Here is a 27,565-nt window from a genome sequence, read left to right as displayed (position 1 = left end):
TCTTTGTCAATACCAGTTTTTTTCTTTTCTTTTCTTTTGCTCTCTCTAACATCGTTACACTTATTTCCGAATATTATTTTTCAGAAATACTTTTGTATTAGATAAACGAAAGATTTGTGTCTTTAGGCAGTAAAGCCAATAGTGAACGAGAACGTCTCAAAGGTATCATTTTCAACCTGAAATTCACCATTCCAAGTTAGAATTGTACCCCTGCGAGTAGGGATGGTAACTACAAACCCCCTAACAATTGTGTTTAATATCACCACTGACGAGATTGTATTGGGTCTGTAACAGCCTGTCTGCAGAAAAATCTTATTTCTGGTTGTGCCGGAAAAAAAAAAATCTTCAACTATGTTGTGAGCTCTTACGAACGAAAGCTACGGTTATAAATGCGTTTCAAGTGATACGTGAAGTAATCATATTATCCACGAAAAGAAAATCTTTCACTCTCCAGAAAAAAAGGAAAAAAAAAAAAGGAACTCAAAGTCGAGTACGAAAAATGTACACACTGTACAAGTATTGAAAAGTACTAAATCACCCTCCAGAGGAAAACGAAATCATAAACGAAGAGTTTTTACGACGCAAAGGCGGAGATAATGTCGTCACTACTGGAGAAATGGATTTCTTCTAGTGACTCTATTATCGTATTTTACTGTGATTTTGCTTCTTTTTTCTCCCCATCCCCCACCACGACATCGTATTAGGAATTTTATTTCTTGTCTGCGTCTTTCAAGAAGACGTATATTCTTCGCTTGAAGTGTCCTTTCGTGTGTGCAGACAATATAATCGTTAACGTCCGTTGAAGTAATAACAGACAAAAGAGTAGACCAACTGTATCACTTAAATAAATGTGCGAGTTTGGGCGTGTAAACAATATAAATCTCCCTCATTATTTACCAGAAATGTTAACTTATACCGAGGCAGCACCTTTTCTGGTATTAAATTACATATTGATTCTGATTTAATTAAATGTTGTCTCTTGGTAACAAACGTGCCACTCTTTCTTCCCGATAAACTGGAAACAAACTCAGAGGGAAACCGTAACATCTTAAAGAAATGTTAATATATTGGAACTGGTTTCAATCGCTCCCTTAGTTGCCAAGCTAAGAATTATTACAAATGTTATTCCTAATCTTTAACTGTATAATCATGTAAGCAAAAATTTGACTCAGAATAATGCATTTTTTTTTAATGCTAAAGCTCACATATGCACGTCTAGAGCATTCCTATAGGGATACTCAGATGGTGAAGATTAGGATCGTTCAATCATTTGCCTCGAGACCAGAATGTGGGTTGTAACCCTTTTATAATTTGTGCAGGTAAAATCAGCATTTTCAAATAAATCAAAACTCAAAAGTATTAAATCATAAGAAAACTTTAAATTAATATCCCAGTTGATAAAATATAAATCACCGAATCAAAGATTTTTATCTAACAGATATTTAAGTGACTTCAGTGCTTCAAAAACGCAGGTGTATAAAATCATCGCTTCTTCAAGTAGGAATTTTACCAAAACTTTTCTCAAAAGCTATGGATTCGAGTTCCGCTTAAAACATTGATGGCTTAAAAGCCTGTTCTGAACACGTTTGTGTAAGTCTTGAGTTTGTAAGACTTCAAAATAAATAAATAAATAATACTGATTAAATAATTAAATATAACAGAGTACGTTAGTATCACTAAGTACTACAGGATAGCTACATATACAGGGCTATTAATACTTACCCCCCCCCCAAAAAAAAAAAACCCTATGATATCACCTGCTGACCAGCTACACTCGCTGATATAATTGACATCAATTAGCTGCCGAGCCACGTGTAAAAGAATGTATATAAAGGATATTGTAAGAAAAAACCGAATTTGCAAGCAAAAGAAATTTCTAAAAGTTAGACATGGGAACATGAAAGAGGCCTAGACTGGAACTAAGAGGTTAGTTAAGGACTACCTTTATTCGTATTAAAGCTCATCGGCAAACATCATTTCCTTGCTTAATTTTCGTTTTATTTATATCCTAAAACTTACACTCTTACTCGTCCATATTTGACTCCAGTCTCCAGTTCTTTAACAAAATTACTTCTAAGTTGAACTATCTAAAACTTACACTCTTGAAATTCCATTCGAATTCTAACAGCTGCAATCAGGGATCAAATTAAGCTTTAGTACTTGCGCATTAAATCAAGAATAGTGCTTAATGGCAATCCATTTGTTACGGCAGGGGAGGCTTAGGTGGATCCAATCAAGGCGGTCAAAAAATTCTCGAAATATCAAAGGGGGATCACCGAAAATTTGAGAGGGGAAAATAGTTATATCTGTGTGTGCGTGCGTGTGTGTGTGAACTGAAATAGTGGACTGAGAGAACTCAATCTTAAAACAATCGCATCAGTGAATGAGACAAACTATGTAGACTTGAGATATTTGCTATCATCAGAGACGCCATATTTGTAATCTTTTTAATACTTGGAATAAACACTAGGTACCTGTCGATTCTAAATGGTATTTGACTGTTTACTATCCTTAAATTAGCTTTAGAGAGGTATATATTTGTCTTTATGAAACTGCCTCCATAATCCTACATGTATATACATAAAACGCTTAGCGTGGATCATTTGGTGATAGTATTTAATAAAGAAATATTAAAAAATAAATAAAATGCGAAGAATCCAAAAATGATGTAGAGACATGACAATTTTCATACATAAAGAGCCAAGAGGCTATTTTTTTCCAGCGCCGTATATTAAGTTAAGGAGATAATAAATCCCTCATTATTTTAAAGCCGGATACGAAACTCGGAGATCGAAATCTAAGAGTTTCATGCCGAAGAACTATCGGCGAGTCCAAGCGTAGTAAGTCAACACCTGGGTAGTAACACTAGGGTAAGTCGGAGCAAGGATGGAGCAAGCTCCATCACTATCCTTAATATTTTCTGATAATGTAAAACGCAGCTCCTAGGAGATGTATTACTGTTTTACATTATGAGGAGAGGTCACTACCCAGACCGGTTTCAACCTTTATTGAGGTCTCATCAGTGAGTAGGTAGACCTGGAATACCAAGGTTTAAGTGAACCGAACTTACATATACCCTTACTATACGAATTGCCCGACCGGTGTACCCATATATTATTATTACTACTATAAAGCGCCAAGAGGCTATTTTTTTCCGGCGCCGTATATTAAGTTAAGGGGATAATAAATCCCTCATTATTTTAAAGCCAGATACGAAACTCGGAGATCGAAATCTAAGGGTAGTGACCTCTTCTCATAATGTAAAACAGTAATACATCTCCTAGAAGCTGCGTTTTACATTATCAGAAAATATTAAGGATAGTGATGGATCTTGCTCCACCTTTTGCTCTGAGTTGCCCTAGTGTTGTGCTACCCAAGTGTTGATTTTCGCTTGGACTCGCCGATAGTTCTTCGGCATCAAACTCTTAGATTTCGATCTCCGAGTTTCGTATCCGGCTTTAAAATAATGAGGGATTTATTATCCCCTTAACTTAGTTTTCATATATATTATATTTCATACCTTATATATACAGTATCAAGGACGTATATTCCGGGTGTGCAGTGCAGTGCACATGCACGGAATAGCAATATCACCGATATTTATGTTAAAGACTCCCCTAACTGTTTCCTGGCCTCGCGTGATTCCTAAAATTAAACGCAATATATTAATGTTTCGAAAAGAGGACACTTTTCGACACGTAAACGTTGCACCACATTCGCGCTAATAGACATGGTGTGTAGTCACAAATATGGACACCTTTGAGCAGACGTACAAATGGCGCAGCGAGTCAAATTCTTAGCATTCCGGTGGATTTAAATCATCCAAAAGGTAGGCACGTTGTGCGCTGGGAAAATAGCACTCAGAGTGCAGTGGCTGTGATTGGTTATTGTGTCAACCATTCCAATTGAATGTGGTCATTTTTCATGAGTTGATGTTTGTTTTATGAGTTTCATCTGTTTTTGCGTGCGTGAAGTGTAAACTGACGTGTTTAGTACACCGATACAGACAAATTTTAATACAGTATATAATTTTCCATAAATAATGTATAACTTTTTGCCCATATTTACAATGGAAAACAGTGCTGACGATGTACTGAATGTCCCGTTTACTTCCAGCGCTTTCGCGGATTGTATGATTATAGTCGGAGGTTGGAACTTGTGTATAAATAGGTAAATAAAATTAGTTCTTTCAGCCTTTCTCTGGGACAATCAATAAAAATAATAATTTCCCAAGTGATTACTTTTATTCTGATTTCTATGCATAGTATATGGCTGTATTTAAAAATCGTATTAAAATTCAAATTATTCGTGTCTCACTAGTATTTGCCAATGATAATCTAATCTCACCACGAAGCTTTAACCCTTTGTGCTTCTCGCATAAACGGCGCGCGTGAACCATAGCTATTGTTCATTTGACCTTTATGCTTAAGATATTTAAAATCATATTAATTGATCAATTAAAGTATTCAAAGTTATCCTACAATTAATTGCGTTGGGCTAATTAAGATGCGCCATGCACTCTGAAAACTTTCATACATCAATAAAAATGCAGTCATACGTTCAAGTTGGCCTGAATTTTGTAGCGCGGGTTGCATAAGCCACACGACAGCACATCCAAATAAAGAAAGAACTGTCCTGTCAAAGCGTCTGTGTGTTTGAGTTTACATACAATATAAGTATCAGAAAGTTATCCAATTTAAATGGCTCAATAAATTTTACTAAAATTCAAACAGAATGAAAGCCGAATAAGTAACAATGCGTGAAAAATCTGGGTCTCTATCTGTAGGTATATGACAGCATTTCCACGAAATTCAATTTATAATAAATGAATTGTTCAGCAGATGATATTTCAACCAGCTAGACTGAGACGGATATGGCAGTGCTCTTTCTATAGAAAACTCAAGTTTTTTCCTTCTATAAAAGAGAAACAATGAACGGATAACATGTGATTAATAGAGATAATATTCGTCTCTTGGCCTTAATGTTGGATTGGTGTTAATTCTAAACAGCTCAAAAATATTTCGACCTAATAAAGAACGGACTGCAAATATAAGCAGCTATTTATGGTCGAATGTAAAAAAGTTTACTGTTGGGTAGAAGTGGCGAATGTATGATTACAACCTTTCGGAAATGTGTGCTACGAATTCGTTCGTTTTGGCGCACGCATTTTGCTTTTCCGTCAGTATGGTAGATGCTAAAACATTATCGTTGCTATCATTTCGAGTTCACTATATGCAAACGCTGAGCAAATGCTAGCTGCAGTTTATCAGAAAATCTCTAGAAACAATTTATTTCGCATTGAAGTGGACGTTTTATGGTGATTCATCCTAAATAGAATGTTCTGTTGGACAGAACTGACATAAAGTTTCGTTCTCTGATTATGAAGCATTAGGCGAAGGATAACAAACGAGATGGCATAACAGTCCTAGCATTTCCCTGCAAGACTTCAAAGTTGGTTCGACAATCCTAATAACGCCTGAGGGAGGCATTACTGAAGGCAATATAACAACGCTGATGGGAGCTTTCTGGCAATGCAAGCGCGTTCCGAGGAGAAGTTCAAACTCCTTCAACCAAAAGACAGATTTGCATAACGATCACATCTTAGATCTTTACTGAAATGATATCACTCACTTTTATCAAGACCACATTAAATGGTGAGCACAAACGGCAATAAATTTGCATATTAATACACATCCGAATGATTTAAGTTAGAGGAATTTATCTCCTCGTTGAGGTATTGATCTCTCTCTCTCTCTCTCTTTCTCTCTCTCTCTCTGCTGTCATTACCAATCGTTTCACTTACTAGTTCATTCTTTTCTGCGTGACGCTCTCTCTCTCACATATGTTACCTCTATTTGCGATTGACATAGTCTTCTTGTTGTAAAGATTTCTTACACAGACCCATAAATTAAAAAAAAAAAAATTAAGGAACGTCACCATCTAATTAGAATGACAATTTATTGTCGACCTTTTTTAGAGAAATGAAGGTTTGTAATATTTCTTTTGTTGTTTTACTCTATTTCCTGAATATTTTTCTAATATATATGATATAAATATATTATCCGATATCCTGTGTGTCGTACACAATATTAATTGCTGGATTATGGAAATAGCGTCTAGTAGTGCTCTGGTAATAGACAGCAGTGTATAGTTGCGTTACGTGCGCATCAGAAATGAACAATTAGAGTTAGAATAGAACATTTCGTCACTTGAAAAGAGTGTTGCTTCAGGCACGTAATAGTTAATAAAAGGCGTCCGTCCTTAGGAAGGCTAGTGCCTTTCCCAAATAACTGCGCAGATGACGTACTCCTCACTCCGGTCCTGTTCATAAGACTGAATGAAATACTTATTTGGATTATTTGATTTGTTTATCTGCACACGTATTACAACAGCGTTTTCCATATTTAAGAAAGAGATCGTTTTAATCAGATATGGAATCTCTGGTAAAAATCTGTCGAATAATTTCAGTTTTGTTTTGAAATCGAAAAATTTATTTCTTAATAACGAATCAGTGATATTGTGTTAGTGTCAATCCAATATCCAAAATGTCAAGTGTACAACTGACATCGCAGGCATCATCATAATTGTTAATATTTGTATAAAGAGATGAACTGAATTTTCTCCATTTTACTGGAAAATACGTCAGATTCAGATCCACTTGTAATATTTCCTTTGTGATATTGTTAGTAATTTTAACACCTCGTTTAGTTTTTACGAGCATTTTCTTGGAAAATTCTTGATATTTTAAAAATCTTTCATTGAAACAATGAAGTAATCTATCCACTGTTTAATTACGCATTTATACAATGTTTCTTTTGAATTTTGATGTTTGTTATATAATCATTTTCTAAAGAAATTTTTTATCGTTGTAGCCCGTTTATTTTTAAAATCTGTTTGAACAAACATATAGATTTTCAAGACTTCAATTGTCATTTTTACAAAGTTTGATGCTACAAGAGGGATTTGTTCAAAAATTTATTGAAATTACCAACTAAAACTAAGTTGTTTCTGATAAAACCTGAAAATTCATTAGGGTTACCAGTAAAGATTCTAAATTTAACAGCTCTTTGGATTTATATATTCAATTCTCAAAACAGGACATTGATAGAATTGACTAATTAACGTCAGGTGTATACAGTACATTCCTATTTATCGTTAATGCTGATAATATGAACACCGAACTTTGTAGTGCAGATATAGCTGTAGATCAGATGATTGCCTCTCTTCAGGCTACGAGCCACCAATGACGCTGCATCAATATTTGCATTCAGTGGCAATGATAGTGATAGAGAAGACGGGTTGATCACATTCACAGCTGAAATACTATGCGATATTTAGTGAAAATATATTTTTATTTCTTATATTACCGTGATTCTACTTGCAACATCATATTTTTCTTCTTCCAGACGCTTCCACTTTCCTTTTTGACATATTTATGGGTATGTTAGCATATAAAATAGTTTAAACTATTATTTAGCAGCAATAAATACACCTAGTTATTCACAAGGTAAACAAATAAGCGCTGAATAGCAGAACAGCCAATTGCACAAAAGTGTGCAGTACAAGTCTAAACGGGGGGAAGGGATATGACGTTACTCTCTCGTTGTCGCCGGCGGATACCCAAGCAAGTTCAATACATTATGTTCTATTTGGCCATATATTGACCTCACGTTTGAGAAGCAATATTTATTTACCATCGTATTTTCTGAATAACAACGACGCTCAAATGATTAAAAAAATCGGCAGATATTTAGATAATTGCACGAATTGCCCACCGGGAAATTTCCGGTAGCCAGCCTGGAGATGAAAGAGCTAGAGGAAGATTTGACCAAACTGACAATGAGAAGATGAGATTAAAGAGGTGGCTGGAATTCAGTGGCACAGAAAAGCTCAAGATAGGATTGAATGGAGGGCTTTGATGGAGGCCTTCGTCCACAGAGGACAGAAAATGGCTGATAATGATGAGGATTACATTTTCTTCAGTTGAGTATTTCATGAGACGATCGCGAGGAGATTACAAGCACAATCCGAGTTGAGCATGAAGCACATCTTTTTAGGTATGTTCGGAAAGACGGGTACAGGTAGAATTACAGGAAAACATATTTCCTGTCTATCCAACCCTGCACGTGCATACGTTTGACAGAAATCCAAGGCGTATTAAATTTCGCTTTTTCCTGTCTATCCATCTGTATAGGTGTAAACGTATGCGGTGGCATTCAAAGGACATGATCCAATAAGAACTTCTTCTTTCTTCTTATTGTGCTATCTTCTATCGAAGGTCAGCGACCATCTTGGCGAACAAACTGCGCTCTTGTGCTAATCTGAGCAGTTGTGCACTCAACTAAAATAAGAACTAAAATAAGCACAATAAGAACTAAAATAGTAATAGATAACAAGATTTTAGAACAGGTGAATTCATTTAACTACCTAGGAGGTATGATTACATATATAAAAAAGAAAAAGATATAAACCTAAAATTTGCAAAATATTTATAAATAACGGGTGTAAATTAACTCCATATTTAAACCTAAACCTAGTTAAAAAAAAAAAAACAGACTAAAAGTAAACAACACATTAGCCCTACCAGTCCTATTGTATGGAAGTGAAGTCTGAACAATTAAACAAAAAGACAAACGAAGATTAATAACAGCTGAAATGAAGTTTATGAGAAAAATGTCAAAGTATACTCTATTCGAACACAAAAGAAATGAAGAAATTATGAAAGAATTAAACCAAGAATCAGTAATAGAAAAAATTAAAAAAATATAAGCCTAAATGGAGGGAAAACGTTGAAAAAATGAAAACAGGAAACAAGCCTTAAATTACAAACCACTAGGAAAAAGAAAACCTGGACGTCCTCTTAAGAGATGCAACGATGACTTCTAAGGCCGGAACAGGCCAATCTAGGCCTAAATCCTTGACAAGCATGATGATGATGTTGTTATTATCAATACTACTGAAACAAAAAGGCCATGAATATACTAAATGTGGTAGGAAAAATTGCCAAAGACTTTTTAAATCCTAAACCAGAATGAAACTGTAATAAACTCAGATGGTGTGTAAATGATGATGAAAACTAGAAGGCAAAATAATCATTATAACTAAACATCACATGTTTACTATATTAATCGCTAAATTCAAATACATGAGACCAGAAACAACGTGGAAAGGATATATGTAAGAAAAATATCCCCCTCCCCAAACAAAATAAATAACTTCAGTTTGATAAAGAAATCTTACCAGCTAAGATTAAAGAAACGGAGGCTGTCACTAGTTTTCAAAAATCATAACAACATTGGGACAGCATTATAAAAAAAATGGAATGAAAAGAGGACTATATGTTCGAATCAAGTAGTGGAAAATAGATGTTTGTGAACATCTTCAGGTGTATCAATTTCAATCGCGGGTGTGAAACCAAGACCCTGCATACTGTTGGAAATTTTTATTTATTTTTATTTTTTTTAACTTCGCACTGCAAACAATACTATATACCACGGTCCCACCTGTAGGACAAGCCCCTAACTATGCCGTGCTATCCTATCGTGTCCTAACGATTCGAGAAGTCATTCTCCAGTAAGTCCTCCATGCCGCCAATTTATCCAGCAAGGCACGCAAAGAGAATATCTTGAAATCAGCTCGAGAAAATACAAAGCTTAGTAAGTCCATATAACTCTGCTACACCATATACCTTTGATGGATACAGTTGCATTGATAAATTTTGGCACAATGTAGTGTTCTTCCAGAAGTAGCCGCACCAAGTCTTGATTTTCAGCATAGTAGGTAGCTTTCTCATGAAGGATAGTGAATGGTTACCCAGCACCAAGAACGATTAGTTCATCTCCTTTCTTTACTACTTCAAGGTCAAGCTTCCTCAATACAATGTTACTCCTATATAATGAGGATTTGATTCAATAGCTGTTGTCCAACGTCTGTTCTTCAACCTATTCTCTATAACCCTCACTATTGTATTGTGTCTTCTGACACATATTTCATGTGTGCGATTAACAACTCTGCCAGCATGAGCCAAAGTTTCTATTCTCTGACAGCTTGTTCTGCAGTTACGTCATCACTTCTTCTCCGAGTTGTACGAGCTCATATCGTCAGAGCATTGATTCTTTTCCTAATTAAATCAATATATTCAAATCCAGGAAGGAAGATATTCGTAGAGAATGTGTTTAGATTCTTGTAATGCAGCTCCGTCAACTGGTGTAACATTAAAGCCCATCTCCTTTGTTCAGTCGAGGAAGTCGTGATAGGTGTCCTTCCATCAAGTACTCATCCTAAGTAAGTACGTAGATAAGCATCTTTAATACGTGGAATTCTACACGTAGAAACACAAACTAAATTCACTTGAAAAAAAGCTCCATGTTTAGTCCGTCGAGCAAGCTTTCTTGATATATTTTAAATAAATATGAAACCCTTAACTTGTTGAAGTTAATGTACTAAAGGTTGACAATCTTTCGTGGGTAGAAGTCACATAAAAAGGATGCACTGCGAAAGAGATAAACTTTAATGTATAGATTCGGTAGATTAGGATAATTAGAATAATTAGGATAATTAGGCATTTAATAATGCCTATTCATCCAGAAAGGTAATTTATTTTCTCAAAATGTTGTCAACGTTTCTTAGCACAGAAGAAAAAGCAAAGAAAAGATAACTGATACCAAGAGGGGGGGGGGGGAGACCGTTCTTCATAAACCATGTATGTCTCGACTTTTTCCTGTAAGATCTAGTTTCTTATGTGCTGCGTGCAACCTTGTTTGAAGCACTACGAAAGTAATAATTTATGTTGTTAGGAGCATGTAAACATCTTTAATTGTATCACTTAAAGTTTTTTTTATTCTGTTTCTATTTTAAAATCAGATAACACAGGTCACTGGAAATAATGGACGGAGGAAGAGAGAGAGAGAGATGACGCGTTATCATACTATTAGGTCTCCGATAGAAACACTTCAACACCTCTCAACAGAACGTGACAAGTGCCCCTCCTTGACTCTTGTGGAAGCGTCGCAGTTTCTGGATATCGTTACGTTAAAGTGACACAAAGTCAAACTTTATGAAGAGGAAGTGTTCACTGAATGTAAATTGTTCTGAAAACTTCCGCTGAATTTCTGCTATTTCGAAGGGAAAGCGCATTCAATAATCTTTACCTTAATTAGTATTCAAGTTTGTCCAGGGCAATTTTTTTCAAACAGTAAATAATGTTCAGGTCTCAAGAGTCTCTTAATTTGTGCTTCATGGAGAATACAACAACGAACAGCAACAGAAAAAATAACGTTAAGCAAAGAATACTATTGGATTTTTATAAAAAGTATTGATTTATTTTGTTTCGCATCTCGAACTCTAAACGCATTGTATCTACCGTAGCGCATTCGGAAGAATAACATACGCCTTTTCATTAAAAAATACATGGGTTCGAAACATTTCATGATACATTTGAAACATTATAAGCGCAGTTTTTCAATTAAAGATAAATGAGCATATCGCATACAGTACTAGTAGGGCTATTTTCTCCAAATCTTTAGCAAAACAAATAAACCAACCTTTTTTGCGTGACATTAAACAGGTAAACCAACCCTTACAAAGCAAACTGAGAATAGGGGCGGCTAATTAGACTTGGCTTCAGTGTTCCGCAACGTGGTCCTGTTCGTAAACATAAAAGATAAATAAATAAATAAAGATGTAGACGAAGAATTGTATGATTGTTTGCGACTGTGTTCACTGGCTAGTTTCCATGTTTCGTTAGAGGAAAGCGAATTTTCCTCTTTGAAAAGGAAAACTACAGATACCGGGAGAAATTCCTTCGTTCCCGCATAACGTAGATTAACTTAGCCCTTCATGGTTAAAATTCCTCCGGTTACAGACGGATTTTGGATTATCCCTCTTTATCCTATGCAAGCCAACGTGGAAAAACTAATTGACAGTTGATATATCAGTTAGTTTTTCAAAAGACAATTATGAATGATCGAATTTCTCATCTTGTGTATTTAGTATTTCTTTAAAAGTATCGAAAAGACTTCATGTCGAAGTTATATCTTTAATTTGCTTAAGTATCAGCCTAAACTGCGAGACAAATTTTGATTAAATGAGCTATGAAGAAGAAAGGAATTCAGAGAGAGAGAGAGAGAGAGAGAGAGAGGAACAATCGTTCCCTGTCCTCTCAAGAACGAGAACATAATATTGTGAATTCAAAAACACGACAATATGCTTTTATAAATTTGAAACAAATGCTATACGTGAAATCTTTAATATAAAATAAAAGATGAAATATTATAAAACTTATATTTCATCTTTTATTAGCGCCATTAAGAAATACTTATTGGTATTTCTTATGCTTTTCCTCCCCTCCCCCCAAATCTGAAATCCAGATCTGTTACTGCACGGGGAGGGGGGGGGTGAATTGCTGAAATACACTCTCGGAAAACGTAAGTTTAAGTTACGTAAGCTGTGTCTTTTGTATATCAGTGAACTAGTAGCAGGGAGATGCTATTTGCAGTGGTTTTTTTTTTTTAATACTTTCTACAAACTCTGATTTTGCTTGCATCACATGATGCCCCTTTTACAAAGGCATATTCAAATATCTGGTTTTTAAATATTTGAAAACATGATTATCCTCCTTTCTCCAAATCGGTTGAAAGCAAATCTGTAGTTAGCGATCTGGCATTACATCCTCGGTGTAACCCATAAAGCCTAATTTCTTCCCCTTCTGTATAATAATTTACTGGATAGACCAAACCATAACACGTGCACTTCTTTAAAAATCAGAAAAATCTCAAAGTGGATGAATGATACCGTAATATGGAATAGCTGTTCCTGTATAATGCTATTCTAGCCTGCCTTGATTTACCATAGATCTTAACAATTCACTGATACTGCTCAAAGATTACTCATTCAGTTTTCTTTCAAAAACAATACTGTTTCCATTTACCAGCTAACATAAACTGCAACTACGAGAAATGTTGCTATTACTGCTAGAAGTGTTTTAAAAATCGTCTATATATACTGAAAGGCATCGCCGGTATGAAATTGCTCTTTGAGAGAGTCATCTTAATTCACAAACTTTCTGTTCGCCTAACCATTAAATTAGTAGGTGTAAGAGTGCCTGATTCCTTCTAGCAAATGTATTCACGAGCGCCCAGCTACTTCTGCATGGTCTCGAGGCATCCACCGACATTCTACACCGTACATCAAGAGTGACAAGGAAGCGAACTGTGTTTTAACGGTCACATTAAGATCTAGGTGTCACTGCCCTACATCACCAGTTTGGCAGGAATTCCTTTGGTGTCATGCGGTACACCAACTGTCACGTGACGGTGGATGTGCGGGGTGGCGACATAGTTGAAATATCTCACTTCTTTGTGGTGCAAGGACCGCTGCGCGGTACTAACCGTTTTGTTTGGCAACCGTCAGCATGATTGCATCTTCTCAGTCGGAACGTTATTGTTTCGTCGAGATTTTATCGTCCAAGCAAAACTGGCATTTGAGGCACAACCATCGTCAAAAAGGCGTCCACCCGCTGAAAATACATTCAGACCGGATCGGTCTGGATGTATTTTCAGCATTTGTTTTATGCCGAACGAACTTTTAAACGTTAAAATCCAACATCCTATTCTAGCAGGGGGGGGGGGAAGAGATAGAGACGGTGTCGCGTAATAGATGGGAGGACCCAATGCGACTATATCGGACATTGTATCAATTCTGTTTTTCCATAAAATAACCTTAATGTTTCCTGTAGTTCTCTTCACTTCACAAAAAATGACCCGAATGTGTGTAAATGGCCACTTAAAATTCAAGGATCTGTTTGATAGCTCAGCATTATCATCAGATTATTTCTTTGTTATCTTGCTTCCTCATGGCTCTAATATGCTATACGTGGTGACCGTACTTAATGTACATTTTTAATATGAACTTACACACAAGAAGTGCCGTGTTTGGGCAAAAGACCTGGTATATACACACACACATACACACTCTGGGACTAAATATGCATTTTTTTTTTTTTTCCAAGTCGCAAATAAGCGACTGTAAAGTTCCTAGAAAAAGAGGAACCATCAATGAGATGGATGGATGGCGTGTGTGGAGCGAGTGATCTTCAGAGAGTTGAGGCCGCCAGAAAAGCAAACAACAGGACTACATGGCGAGGCCTGGTGTGGCACATCACCGAACATCGGAGTGACCATACGGCATCTGTAGATGCCCAGTGAAGTGAAGAAGAATAAGCGAGTCAATGGTCTCACGTCGAATGATGATAATCACCTATCGCCTATACTTCTAGCAGACAAAGTCTACTCAGTTTGAACCTGGTTTGTCGGAGTACACAACATTGTCGTCTTCTAGTCTGTTAGTGCAGCTTACGGGAAATCTTTCTTGAGTCAAGTTGTCGGTTATTAGTTGAAGAGTGACATCTTCAAGTGCTTTATCAAATTCTCTTGTATTTTGCTGAATAAAAAACATTCCAACAGCAATCAAACAGAATACTGCACAGTTCAATGTGCAGTATTCTGTTTTAATCATTTCAGTTACTGACTGAAGAAACTAGAAGCAGGCGTTGAAACATTACTTAAAAACAGTGGTGAGCTATAAGGAGCTCGCGCGAGCCCTTTGTTAAATTCTTCTCAAATTTGCGAGCCCCTTGTTTACTTTTTTATTTTTTCAAAAAAAAAAATTTTTTTTTGAAACATATTAAGCGACAAACCCATACGATACTAACAAAAATTAGTCTATTCGGCAGTGTATAGATTATTTGGAATTATTGTTTCAACTCCTCTATGACGAATGCGCCCAAGTTTGAAAGCGCATGCGCTATCTTTACCATTCTCGTAGTCAATCGTATAGTAAAACCAGTAGCCAATTAAATGTTTTGTAAAAGATTATAAAAGATTTCATTCTTATTATATTTTGATAGTAAAAAAACGTTTTTCTTATGTAAGATAAATGAACACAGTTGATTGTGTGCAAATATTTCATGTTTAGATAATGAAATATTTGTTTAAAAATGATAGCCTTTAGAGGTTGATTGTCCTTTCATACTTTTTGATTGGAATTTGTACACAAGCTGTATTAATAAAAGTTTTTGTGTGAAATATGGCTTTTTTTTCTCTCGACGATGTGAGCCCTTTGTTAAAATTTCCATAGCTCACCACTGCTTAAAAGCAATTACATACTTGAAGAAACACTAATATATTTGGAGAATTACAATATAACAGAAGGCCTTAAGGCCTTCTGTTATATTGTAATTCTCAATTTTGTAATTTTTCAATTGAATTTTGAATTTTGTAATTTTTCAATTTGAATTGTAATTTTTCAATTGAAAATTGAAAAATTAATAATTCTTCAATTTTCTGTGCACTGTAGGCATTTCACTATTCGATGGATATTGATATTTCGATTTATGTTGTGGTTTTAACAAGTACTATGTTATACGGTGTTGATCAACAACAGAAACCATACTTAAAATGTGCCACGTGTGGATGAATAAATGAGATTAATATTCACGAACGGCAATGCTTAGAAGTGATTAACAACCTTCACAAGCAAGAATATTCTCAATATTATTATGTGAACTCCATCCCACGAATGGTCGTTGACCTTACAGCATTGTATTTAAGCCATTTTCTCATAAACAAAACATATCAGAAAAGTCGCTAGGATGATTGCATTGGTTCCTTCGGAGTAGTTCTTCACAAGAAACGCATTGAGAAAGAGATGTATTCAAAGAATACAAAATGTATATATAAAATGTAGCTGAAATTTCAAATTTCATCTCCACTGAATAATTAGCTGGTTGTGAAACCTAAAAGAATAACAGAAGAATATTTTTAAACACATGGTGGTCGAATTCCCGACCACCATGTGTTTAAAACAATTGTAAAAAAAATTGTATTTTCCCTCCCGCCCTAAATACATCCATTACTAAGAGTACAAGTCCATGACATAGGAATAAATAATAACAACAAATATTTTCTGGGAACTTAATGGAGAAGCCTGAAACAGAATATAGCATCACCATTTACAATTTAGATACTAGCCTTGTCATCTAAACAGCTCGGTAGGAGAGAAAAAAAGAGATCGGTATATAACACATGAATAAAAAGTAAAACAAAAAAAAAGTTTTTTTTATATCTGTCCCATGGGTGTGGTGCATCCATTACATCTCCTGTTTACAGAACCTATAGAGAAGAGTCAAAGCAGCAAAAAAAAAAAAAAAAAGAGGCTCGAGTAGGATGAAGAAAAAATCAACCAAAGATTACAACTTTATTCTTAACTAGCTAAATTATATTTATACTATTTATACTTTAACTAGTTAAGAACAACCTTTTGAGAAATGGTGACACGATCTTTGGTGCAAAATTACTATTTTAAGGCAATAAAATACAACCTTCACAACTTAAAAAACGAGTTAGTGAACAACGAATCATCCAAATTAAACAATATCCATTCTACTGTTGAATTAAGCTGATACTTATCTGTTTTTAACAGCATAGTTTAAAAACATGTTTTAAACTTTTTTTGTGCTCGAATGATATGATATTGATTCAAATTACGTCAGGAATTTGATAGGTCATTTCAAGCAGTGCTGCCCTAATCGATCTCAACAATACTGTACTGTAACCAACTAGTGAAGAAAAATAAGAAAAAAAACGCACACACGTGAAGTTAACTGACAGGTAGATAATACTAGACAGACACCTCCCACAGAACAAAATCTCAGAGATCAGTGGCAGGTCAGATAAATGCAAAGCGTATTAATCTAAACAAAAGATATTTTATATAAAAAGTATTGTTTTTAAATAATAAGAACCACCTTTCGTAATATTAGTCGGCTAGAATTACATTAAAAAATGGAAACACTCTTCTTTTCCTTCTTGACGTAAATTCTATGAATAATCTACTTGCTGTTCTGTCATTCTTCAAAAGCACTGATTTTATATAAAAATCAATAGTTTTCTAGAGGATTCCGAAATAAAGTTTATATATATATATAATACACACACAGTAATATATGTAGTATCTAGCCAGAGATAGAGAAAAACAGCGGTGCACTGGTAAAAACGGAAACGTAAATATTTTTATTACTGTTTCATGCGGCTAGATCCGTGGCCCTACTTTCTATTTATCTTGTAAACCAGGTCTCTCCTGTTTGGCGCTATTACCAGTGTCAGTGTTTTGGCATCGCTCTCGCCTTTAAATATAAATCGCTGGCATTTTGCCGGTCACGTTACTTCCAGGAACAGGAAGCGCCCATTCACTACGTGACGAAGTGCAGACATATGCCGGAGGAGTAGTGGAGAGGAGGGAATGGATAAGATCTGACAGATCCTTAAACTTTGTCATTGTCACATCGCGAAAATGTCTCACTACTGCACCACTGTTGCTTCTGATACATCGGTTACCGGAAGTGAAGAAAATAGCTTACCATTTAACCAGAAAATCTAAAGTTAAGTTCCCTGACAAACTTAGTTTACTATTTAGAAGATTTAAAACATGCGTTTCGCACTAAGTACTCAAATAAATGGTTGCAGCAGGAAATGTTTATGAACATGACATCGCCATGATACAGCGATAGCAAAATGGCAGTGCGCGTGTTGAATCCAACTTATAATGAAATCGCATCTGCCCCATTTTATATAACTGCCGTTTTTCTGTTTTTTTTTTCCTTGTGCGTTCTTTGTTAAAATTATTGACTGATTTATATATGCGTTATACGAAAAAATATCTGCAAATAAAAGTGTGTAGTATTTCATAAATGCTTTCAATTTTTTAAACACCCAACCCGATCTTGTCCAATTCTAATGTTGTTGTTTTTTTAAGATCTTGTAATCCAGGTTCGGTCCCGAGCCACTTTGAATCAAGATCAAGTGGCCTCTGAGTGCTTATATATTCAGAGTCGCTCTACTTTTGTCATGAGTTTCCTCGGGATTGCCCTCCTCATTAAAAAAAAATGTGATATCATACCGTGTTGCTTTTAAAAATAATCAAATCGCTCACTAGCCATACGGCACTCCAAAGTCAACGAAATAACATAAAACTTGTCCATTAACTACATAATCATTCTGTATGAGAAGATAAATTATTGTTATTGTTAAATGCCTTTTTAATACTATACGTGAAAACAGAAAGAGGATTTTTTTCTAAATACTTACTATGAACATACGGATAAATATGCATGATCAACAATACTTACTATGAAACAAGGAAGCTATATATTACTCGTATGTGACATCTTAATCATGGTGTCGATGAGCTAGAAAAATTGGAAAAATAATTCCAGAAAACAAGGTCATTAAGAGCCAACTTCTTCATTACCTAGAGACTCGTCCAGTTAATTAGTGTTCACCTATATGAATTCTCCATTTGTTCTAATCAACCTTTCCTACCTATGCATAAAAACAATGAAAAAGTTTGGAGAAACTCAAGTGGTTGCTCCTGATACTTCCGAAGGTACTGGATCAAGTCTGACATCGAGGCCTTCTTACGAAGCGGTCATCTCTCCCCTGTCCTTTGGGGATAAACTCCCAGGTTCCTCTATGGTCGCTCACTGCGTATGGTGATGGATTCTTCTCATTAGATTTCTTCTCTCTGTCAATGTTGGGGTTCTGTGCTTTCACCCACACTTTTCTTACTATACATCAATGACTTTATTTCACTAACCTTAAATCCTATCCACAGTTTTCTGACGACAGCACACTTCGTTCCTCTTCTTTTTCAACCAAGCATGATTTACTTACATTGAAGCTTTGAGATCTTCTCTATATCATAAACAATGATCTTATCATTCTTTATTAGCATATAGTCTGTTCTGTGGAATGAAAAACCAGAGTTTCCGAGGAGATGGTGGAGGACCATCGGAATGATGCAAGTCAAATCACCTTCAGTTGAAAAGTCGTTATAAATTAGGATTCGCAAATATACTTTCCAACCAAAGGACATCCGTATTAACGATTGAACTACAGAGATGCCTAATAATAATGATACCTCGGAAGCTTAGTTGCTGAAGAAGTCACTGCTTGTTTATCGCTAAGCTCGCTGCTTTGAATACTGCGTAAGACTTGGATGTTTGTAAAATCTTGCTTTGGACAAGCTTGTACAGCTCCTTGGGGTTTCAAAGCTCGTCTTTTAATAAAATAAGAATAATAAAGGAAATAATCGCAGACAATCATAAAAAAATGTGTATTTTATAATTGTATGCTTGTACATTGACATTCATTCATTATTACAACAACCTCATGCAGAAATGTTTTTGGCAATGTATTGGGAAATTTTTTTTTCCTGCCAACGAGCCAGAGGGGAATTTCTGTTATCATTTTAAACTGCTTCAGCCCGAAGACCGTCAATGAAAAGAGGGCCCCCGCACTTTCACATTTTAAAGAAAATTTGATAATAGAATTATTTCATTCTATAATAAAATTAATAATTAATCATAGAATTATTAATTATTTTTGATAAAAGCAATAGGAAATAGTTTGTAAATTATGTTTAATAAAATTATGATTTTTCGATAAAAAAATTTGTTTTTGCAAATATTTAGGACACCAATAATAACTTTTTTCCCGAGGGCCCGCAAAACCTCCAGCCGGCCGTGGTTAACGGTCCACAAGTCTCATCAGTCAATCGTGAACTCAAGCCTGAAAAATTAATGCACTACAACAAACACAGATGAACAAATATGCAAAACATACTTCTCAGAATCTTAAAATTGTTTACGCAATACAGTTCAGAGGTTAACTAATTTTTGAATATCAATATTTCGGCCGTTTTTAACAGAATCGTCATAATCTTTGTGAAGAATTTGCGGTAATCATACAATTCTATCGAATAGTGGTGTTTTGGAAACGGGGAAAAATTATTAAAAGTCATAAAGTCAGGAAACAGCTTTAAGAAACTTCGAGCCCTCCAGCCGGCCGTGGTTAACGGTCCACAAGTCTCATCAGTCAATCGTGAACTCAAGCCTGAAAAATTAATGCACTACAACAAACACAGATGAACAAATATGCAAAACATACTTCTCAGAATCTTAAAATTGTTTACGCAATACAGTTCAGAGGTTAACTAATTTTTGAATATCAATATTTCGGCCGTTTTTAACAGAATCGTCGTAATCTTTGTGAAGAATTTGCGGTAATCATACAATTCTATCGAATAGTGGTGTTTTGGAAACGGGGAAAAATTATTAAAAGTCATAAAGTCAGGAAACAGCTTTAAGAAACTTCGAGCCCTTTTTTTATATTAGTATTAAATGTTTTTTCAAAACATTTTGCCGATAAAATGATCCCACTGAGACTAAAAAGTAGTTTTGCGAAATACGCACACAAAAAAGAAAATGGAGAGATAATTTTACACTGTAAAACTAGGACAGACATTCAAAATAACATTATTAACATTTTTAAGGAAACCTATGGTTCACGGGGATGACAGGATTATCTATTTGTTTTATAAGTTTTATGAACCCATTATGAAGTATGGATTTTGAACAAAAGGAAGGGGATGTTGATTAAATTTCTGTAAACGGTGTTAGGGCAATTTCCGGAATCTTCACTACATATAACCGTCTCGGCTAGGATGGGCACTAGAATGCCGGCATATCCATGGAAACCGAAAAAGATAATTTATTTACAGATCTAGATGTGTAGAGTTTGAGATAAATAAACACAAATCCGAAGGAACAGATTAGCTGAGATACAAATATCGCACCACAACAGTTTATTATAAAGTTCACCTTATTCCCAAATGGATTTCTTAGATTATACAGTATTCTAAATTAGGAAATACACATCAGTGACAGTCCATATTAGTCAAAGAATATCTAGCTCATGGAGCTATAAGCGTGATCAGTTTTCTACATTACACTCTCAACGTTGTTCATTAAAACTACTCTCTCGCATGATGCTGTTGAAAGCAAGTAGGCATTACTACTATTTTCTTCAAGGACAACATGGTGTTACAGCAACAAGCTTATGTAACTAGTCTGATCGCCTAATAGACGGAAGCAGGTCACTTAATTCTTAAACATCTTATTGGTGGATGCTACCATGTTATATTTGTTTTAGGTTAAGGCCAAAAACGCATCAGAAACTAGCCTGGTAAGTTCAACTAGCTCGTGACCGATATCATAGATTATAAATGTGATGAAAGCACTGAAGACTGGTTTCGCCTCAGGTAGGAATGACCATAAAGGGATAGTGGAGCGAACTTTTACTACAAACTAGCAGGGTGTGTGATTTCTGCTAATGAAGAATAATGTCTAGCCATCCTGAAAGTGTGTGATCGAATAACGCACTGGTGTATCGATTAGGTAGAGTTAGTGGTCGTTAGCAACAGCAATACTTATTATAGCGTGAAGAGAACACCATGACTCCACAAATTTATGACTGATAATACACTTTTCTATTGCCATTGGGAAAAGTATTTCATGTAGTCCGAAATGTGACTAAAAGCACAGAAGAAAAAATCACAAAAAGAAATGGGGAAGAGAGAAATTGCTGGAAATGTTGCTAATATGTGTTAAGTCACGATTCGACTTTGACGATGACCATGAGACTCGCGACATTTCTGAATATTAAAATCTTTCCATGGAAAGGACTAAAGAGCAAAGTGATAAGTAGTTTGTCAAAACGCCGGTAGAGGCGTGATATCACATTAGATCGTTGGGTCACGAAACAGGTCACGAATGGCGTTCGCAAAATGACAGTGTCGTTTTATCGCAAATGCGAAATGTGTGCCAAGAACACTCAGGCACGCCCTTATCACCAAGAAAAGTCGAAAGTCTGGAAGCAATGTAAGGTGATAGCTGCAGAGACTATCTGACACTTTCATAATTATAACGCATTGCTTGCAGGGATAGGAAAAAGTTTTTCTTTTTCTACTTTTTTTTTTTTGGGACTTGCTTTGGGGACTTTTTATCGCTCCCCAGAGAGAAGTTTGCGGCTACAAGGAGACGTTAATACATCATAATGCAGCATAAAGAAGTTGATCGAGCTGCACTAATCTCAAGTTCTCAAGTAGATGCACATAATGAATGATAGTGTTGGTGAGTGCTGTCATGTATTTCTGTGACCCTGTCACTTGACTGGCATGAGGTCAGACAATGGTGCAGAAAGAAACACGATGTACTCCCTTCCTAAGTCGTGTATAGTTATCGTTCGTAAAGGCGTAATTACATGTTTCCCTACCACATGGCTATTTCACAGCAAATGGTTATATGGAAGCTCTAATGAACAAGTTAAGATTTATTGGTTACAAACAAGTATCATGTTCTTCGTAGTCTTACAGACATCATAATGGAATTCCTTGCAATGTGCTTTAAATGTAGAACAGCCTCTGGGCTTGTCCTTCCCTCTGGAGGGAATGAATAGCAGATAAATCCATTTCAGTGTTTTTCAACTTGATCACCTAACATACAGGTAGGCAAACCAACATGTGTGTACCGAAAACATTCTTCGATACGGTTTCACGAAGTATCACGTCATCATAATGTGTCAAACACATGCCAAGAGCACTGGCAGTAGAAGTTAAACTGAGTTTATAGAATAATAGAAGAATATTTCTTAGCTTACTTACATTTTAGGCGACAGGGTGAATATTCCTCGAAACTGTTCAGGGTACCTTCTGATATCCAGCACGTGCCAACTGGCTCCCTTCTATGTAGGTTGGCTGAGAAATACACGTACCTTGGAGCACACGCCTGAAATAAAAAGTTGTAGGGATAAGATAGGATAGATGCTTCGACGCGCATTTCGACACACACCAGTGGTTAAATTCATCTGGGGCCCTTTGGAGTCCGACCCCGTAACTTTTTTATTCACTGAGCACGCACCCGGGACATTTTTCTGTTTTGTGAGTTTTCTCCATTTAAAGTAATTATGCCTACATCATGGTGTTATTATTCAATAATTGTTTACAGTTTTGAATGTGTATATAAAGTCAATATCAACAGTCGCCTGATTACGAACGATTACGATTAATATGTTAGAATATATTAATTTGTAATTTTGTATTTGTATCCCAATTTGTATTTCTATTAAATGTGTCTGGTGGTGTGGAAGAGAGGGCCCGATGGCTTTAAATCCACCAGAATAAATAAATAAATAAAATTTAAACAAATGTTGCGACAATCTAGCAATAGCCTCACATTTATGGTCCTTATTTTAAGGGCCTCGGAGCTTATTCGTTTAAAATTTAACCACTGACACACACATATACACGCAAGCACACTCCATATGCCAGTTCAAAGTATCTTGCTCAAATAACCTACATGGAAATGTCATCAAAATCGCGACTGGAATATTCTAAATTATGAATAGATATGTCTTCCTCAACTAAATTAGTAAATGCTTTTTCCGAAAAAATAGTTTTTGTCGCTCTAACCAGCATTTTACTATAAACTCTACGTCTCATATTATTATCTGAGACCTCCAGAGAGTCAAGGACTCATCGAGGGAGGCTATATATCACCCAAATCAGCTGTCATACCTTCCCTTAAATTTATTCACACTGGATGAACTCACTACCCTAAAAGGGCAAACTATTCCACTCACTCACTGCTCTGTGAGTGAGTGGAATAGTGGATGCACCATGGACGCACCATGTTCTCTCCCCACCTTCCATATAACGAAATATTTCACCAGACGATATCTTATAATACTCACAAAAGTTTACAGACCTCTATCACATCACCACTCTTTCTCCTGTTAACCGGAGTCTGTAATCCATACTCACAACCTGTCCTCATAATCTGGATATCTTTTGTAACTCTTCTTTGCACCCTTTCCACGGCTTCTTTATCCCCAACCCCGGAGACCAAATCTGCGTACAATAATCCAAGTGTCTTATAAAGAGGCAAAGTGACCTCCTTATCCTTACATGTCAAGGTTCGCTTCAACATCGCAATTATCCTCTGAGTTGTATTTGCAACTTTTGTTATGTAATTGAACTTTAAATTCCTATTCACCATTACGTCAAGATCCCTTGCCTCCTCAGTTCCTTGTAGCACAACCCCGCTAATATAAGATGCCACTGGAAATCTCATCGCGGAAGTGTATAACTTTACACTTAATAACTGACAACTATTTCTTTTACCCAAATTTTTAGCCTATTCAAATGGTTTTGTAAGTGCTGAATATCTGATTATCCCTGATTGCCATACCTATCTTCGCATCAACGGCAACAATTGCACATTTTATGTTAGACCCTGCTTGATATCATTAATGTATAGGTTGAATAATAATGGCCCAAGGACTAAACCGTGAGGTACACCACGGTTACCTTAAATCTGGCAGATTCACACCCACTGTAGACCTTATACATTGTATAAGGTGTACACTGTATACTTTCTAATATCTGTCTGTCAACCATTCCCTGATCCAAATTAAGAGTTTATTTAAATTCCATATTCTCCAGTTTACGTAACAGCCTATAGTGTGGTATCCTATCAAATGCCTTAGCAAAATCCAACATTATCATAGTGTATCCATCCCCGTTATCATACTCGGCCGTAATGTTGTTATAAAATATGAGCAAATTACTAAGACTTTCCTTTAGTACACCCATGCTGCAACTTGCAGAGTATAGTTTGTTTGTCTATCCATTTTTGTATGCGAGTTCTTACCAACTTCTCTAAAATCTTTACTACCACACCACTGATACTGATAGGTCGGTAGTTAGAGGCATCAGTTTTTGCACCATCCTTGTACAATTGAACTATCATACATTATATCATAAAATATTTATAATAAATTTATTTATATCTCTACTTAGTCTATTGGGAATCCAAACAGTTACTCTTCTCAGTTAGGCAACTTGGTTTCATGTATCCAACTGAGGCCAACACTGTTTTGCAAGATAATGCCATAAATGTACAACAGAACAGAAAGGGCATAAAAGTAGAGAAATTGCAGCATAAAATCTGTGCATCTTTATCTTTCTTTTTACTGTTCATTCAATTTAATGAACTTTATTACTCTATCTACTACATTTTATGTAAAATGTTGCGGTAGATGGAGTAATATGAATATGTAAAGCTTTTATACAAATACGTTTTGATTTCCTGGTAACGTTAACACTCGCTGATAATGGAAGCCCCGAGGTTAATAAAATTTTATTCATATCATATACCCGATATACACTGTAACATTTTTTCTCATTATGAGCATTATAGAATAGTGATTCTATAATGCTCTTAATGAGCGAAAATGTTACTATAGGTTGGGTGCGTTATCCGAGTATAGAGAGCGTTGCAAGAATATGTTAGTGGATGGTAACATTAATCTAAACTTATCTACATATACAACTATGAAGTTCAGTAATGAGAACTCCGAAGGATTACCTTCCTAACCTTCAAAGAACTTGAGTTCGTAATTACTGGTGCTGAGCTGCTATTTCGGCCAGAATAAACCTGGAAGATAAATGCTCTCTGTCAGAAGGCGTAGAACTAATTATCTGAATAATGCTTAAAGTAAACACTCAATGAGGAGTTGGGAAAGTTTTGAGTCTAAATATACCAATCTTCGTCTTTTTGAATTTCTTATATCGCTTTACTCCATAATCCTGTTACTATTTTGTTACTTGCCATTACACCGCTGAGATTCTTAGCTTTACATTAGAGTAACCCGGTAGTGGGAAGCAGTTGATGCTAGCTAACTAATGGCCCAAAGTGCCAACAATGTAAACAGACTAAGCTTTACCAGCAAACAATAGCTCATTGGCGCTTCCACGTTCTCGCCAAAAGATGGCACTTGGTCTGTGCTAATGGAAGACAAAGGTTATAAATCTGGACGAGAAGCACGAACGTCATTGTAAGGTTATGAGTTAAGTAGTGTTGATACGGTGCTAGGACTTGAGAAATCAAGCTGCAGTAACTTAGGTAATTTGTTGTCAGAGCATTAAATTTCTACTGGGAGAAGGAGAGGACTAACAACAGCGATACAGAAAATGCTTCAAGAAGGTAAATAAGAGTTAATTCCTCTGTAAGTATACAGACGGTGAATACTGGCGCCATTAATGAGGTTAGCAGTTAAGTCTGACTCAAACTCGTCTTCTTGGGTCAAAACAAGTTTAAACATTAAATTGTTTAAACATTAACAGAAGCTAAATATGCGTGTTGCATACCACACACAAAAGAATAGGGATGATGTACATATAACTATCAATATGCATGAGACTTCCATGATGCAATGCAGAATACACTTTATGTTAGTGCTGTTGGCATACAGAAAAAAAAAGACTTCCGTTAGATTATAGATTCCAAATAGATCACTGAATCCGAAATTTGATGGGTGCGTGCGTGCGTGCGTGCGTGCGTGCGCGCGCGCGCGCGCGTGTGTGTGTGTGTGTGTGTGTGTGTGTGTGTGTGTGTGTGTGTGTGTGTGTGTGTGTGTGTGTGTGTGTGTGTGTGTGTGTGTGTGTGTGTGTGTGTGTGTGTGTGTGTGTGTGTGTGTGTGTGATTAAACATATTTGTTGAGCACTTTCACTTATAAGGCCTTTCATCAGTTTTCTTCGCTGAAACTTTTCGATGCAGTTTGAACACAGTGAATCTGGTCATAGTCTATTTGTTTTGGGAGTCATTATTTTTTATCATGCTAAAATGTAAAATTTCTTTAATCAGACAATAAGCATGTGGGATGTTGTTTGTGCTATAATACACACACCTTCCCTTTCCACTTTTGCGTGTATTAGGGCGGGTGGAGTCTCCTAATTATGTATTTTAATACAGCTGGCATGTATTTTAATACAGCTGGCATGTCACTCTTCTGTTGAATCTCCAAGGACGAGTGCTTTATGCCTGTAGATGTGTGTGTGTGCTCACTGGACCAGTTTGCTAATTTTGAGGAATCTCTGTATATGACCGATAACTTACCTTTACCAGATTCGAATTCGGGTCTTTCCAACCATAGGGCTTCGTTTTGAGTTTTCTACTCAAGAGAGATGTGCCATGTCTATCTAAACAGTAAAAGAAACTTGAGCGACCAGTCGCCATGCATAAAGTGCTGCAAAGAGGAAGTCAGGAATAATTTTTTTATACCAAATTCAACAAGAAAGGAAATTGGAAACAAAACGTCTCACCAAAACACATCAACAGGAAACTATTCTATGCTATGCCTTAAACAAGGGATATTTTGCTGCAACATCAGTGAACTGAATACGTTAATGAAATGAAGCGGTGCCAAAATAAGGTGCGGGAGTATTTTGTGGGAAAAAAGTGAAACAAATAAAATATAATCGTTATCAAGACACCAGAGATATAGCAAATCATATTAGTGCCATTACATCAATTATAATTTAAAAACAAAAAAGGGGCATGAGATAACTCATGGGGGCACTACTTTTATTCTCATCGTATATATTCCTAAAACTCCAGAGAGTAAACGATAATATAATTTACACAATTCATTTACTGATACATGGTTAATTCTATGATACTGAAAACAAATTACAAATGTTTCTAATTAGCTCTTCTGTTCGGGAATGATTGTCCTCCCTATCTCTTTCCGTTGCTACATGCTGTACGAGGCTACAATAGCACTGTATTACTCTTACTTTCAAAGGAGACAATGGGGAGGGGGGGAGAATA

The 27,565-nt window shown here is 35.9% G+C and overlaps 1 protein-coding gene across 1 annotated transcript in view; it reads right to left on the bottom strand.

The window, feature by feature from the left end:
• LOC150105451 (integrin alpha-PS2-like) overlaps positions 1–27,565 on the bottom strand; it is a 536,973-nt gene that overhangs the window by 435,646 nt on the left and 73,762 nt on the right. Inside the window, exon 4 of the mRNA XM_090394825.1 lies at positions 22,558–22,681. Coding sequence (XP_090250951.1) covers positions 22,558–22,681 — 124 coding nt within the window. The remainder of the gene's footprint in view (positions 1–22,557; positions 22,682–27,565) is intronic.

The sequence above is a fragment of the Typopeltis vanoorti genome, chromosome 6 (genome assembly GCF_054136105.1).
Source record: "Typopeltis vanoorti isolate ZY-2024b chromosome 6, IOZ_Tvanoo_1.0, whole genome shotgun sequence".
Lineage (NCBI taxonomy): Eukaryota > Metazoa > Arthropoda > Arachnida > Uropygi > Thelyphonidae > Typopeltis > Typopeltis vanoorti.
Note: the sequence above shows the minus strand (reverse complement) of the source record. Positions and strands in the feature narration are given on the sequence as shown.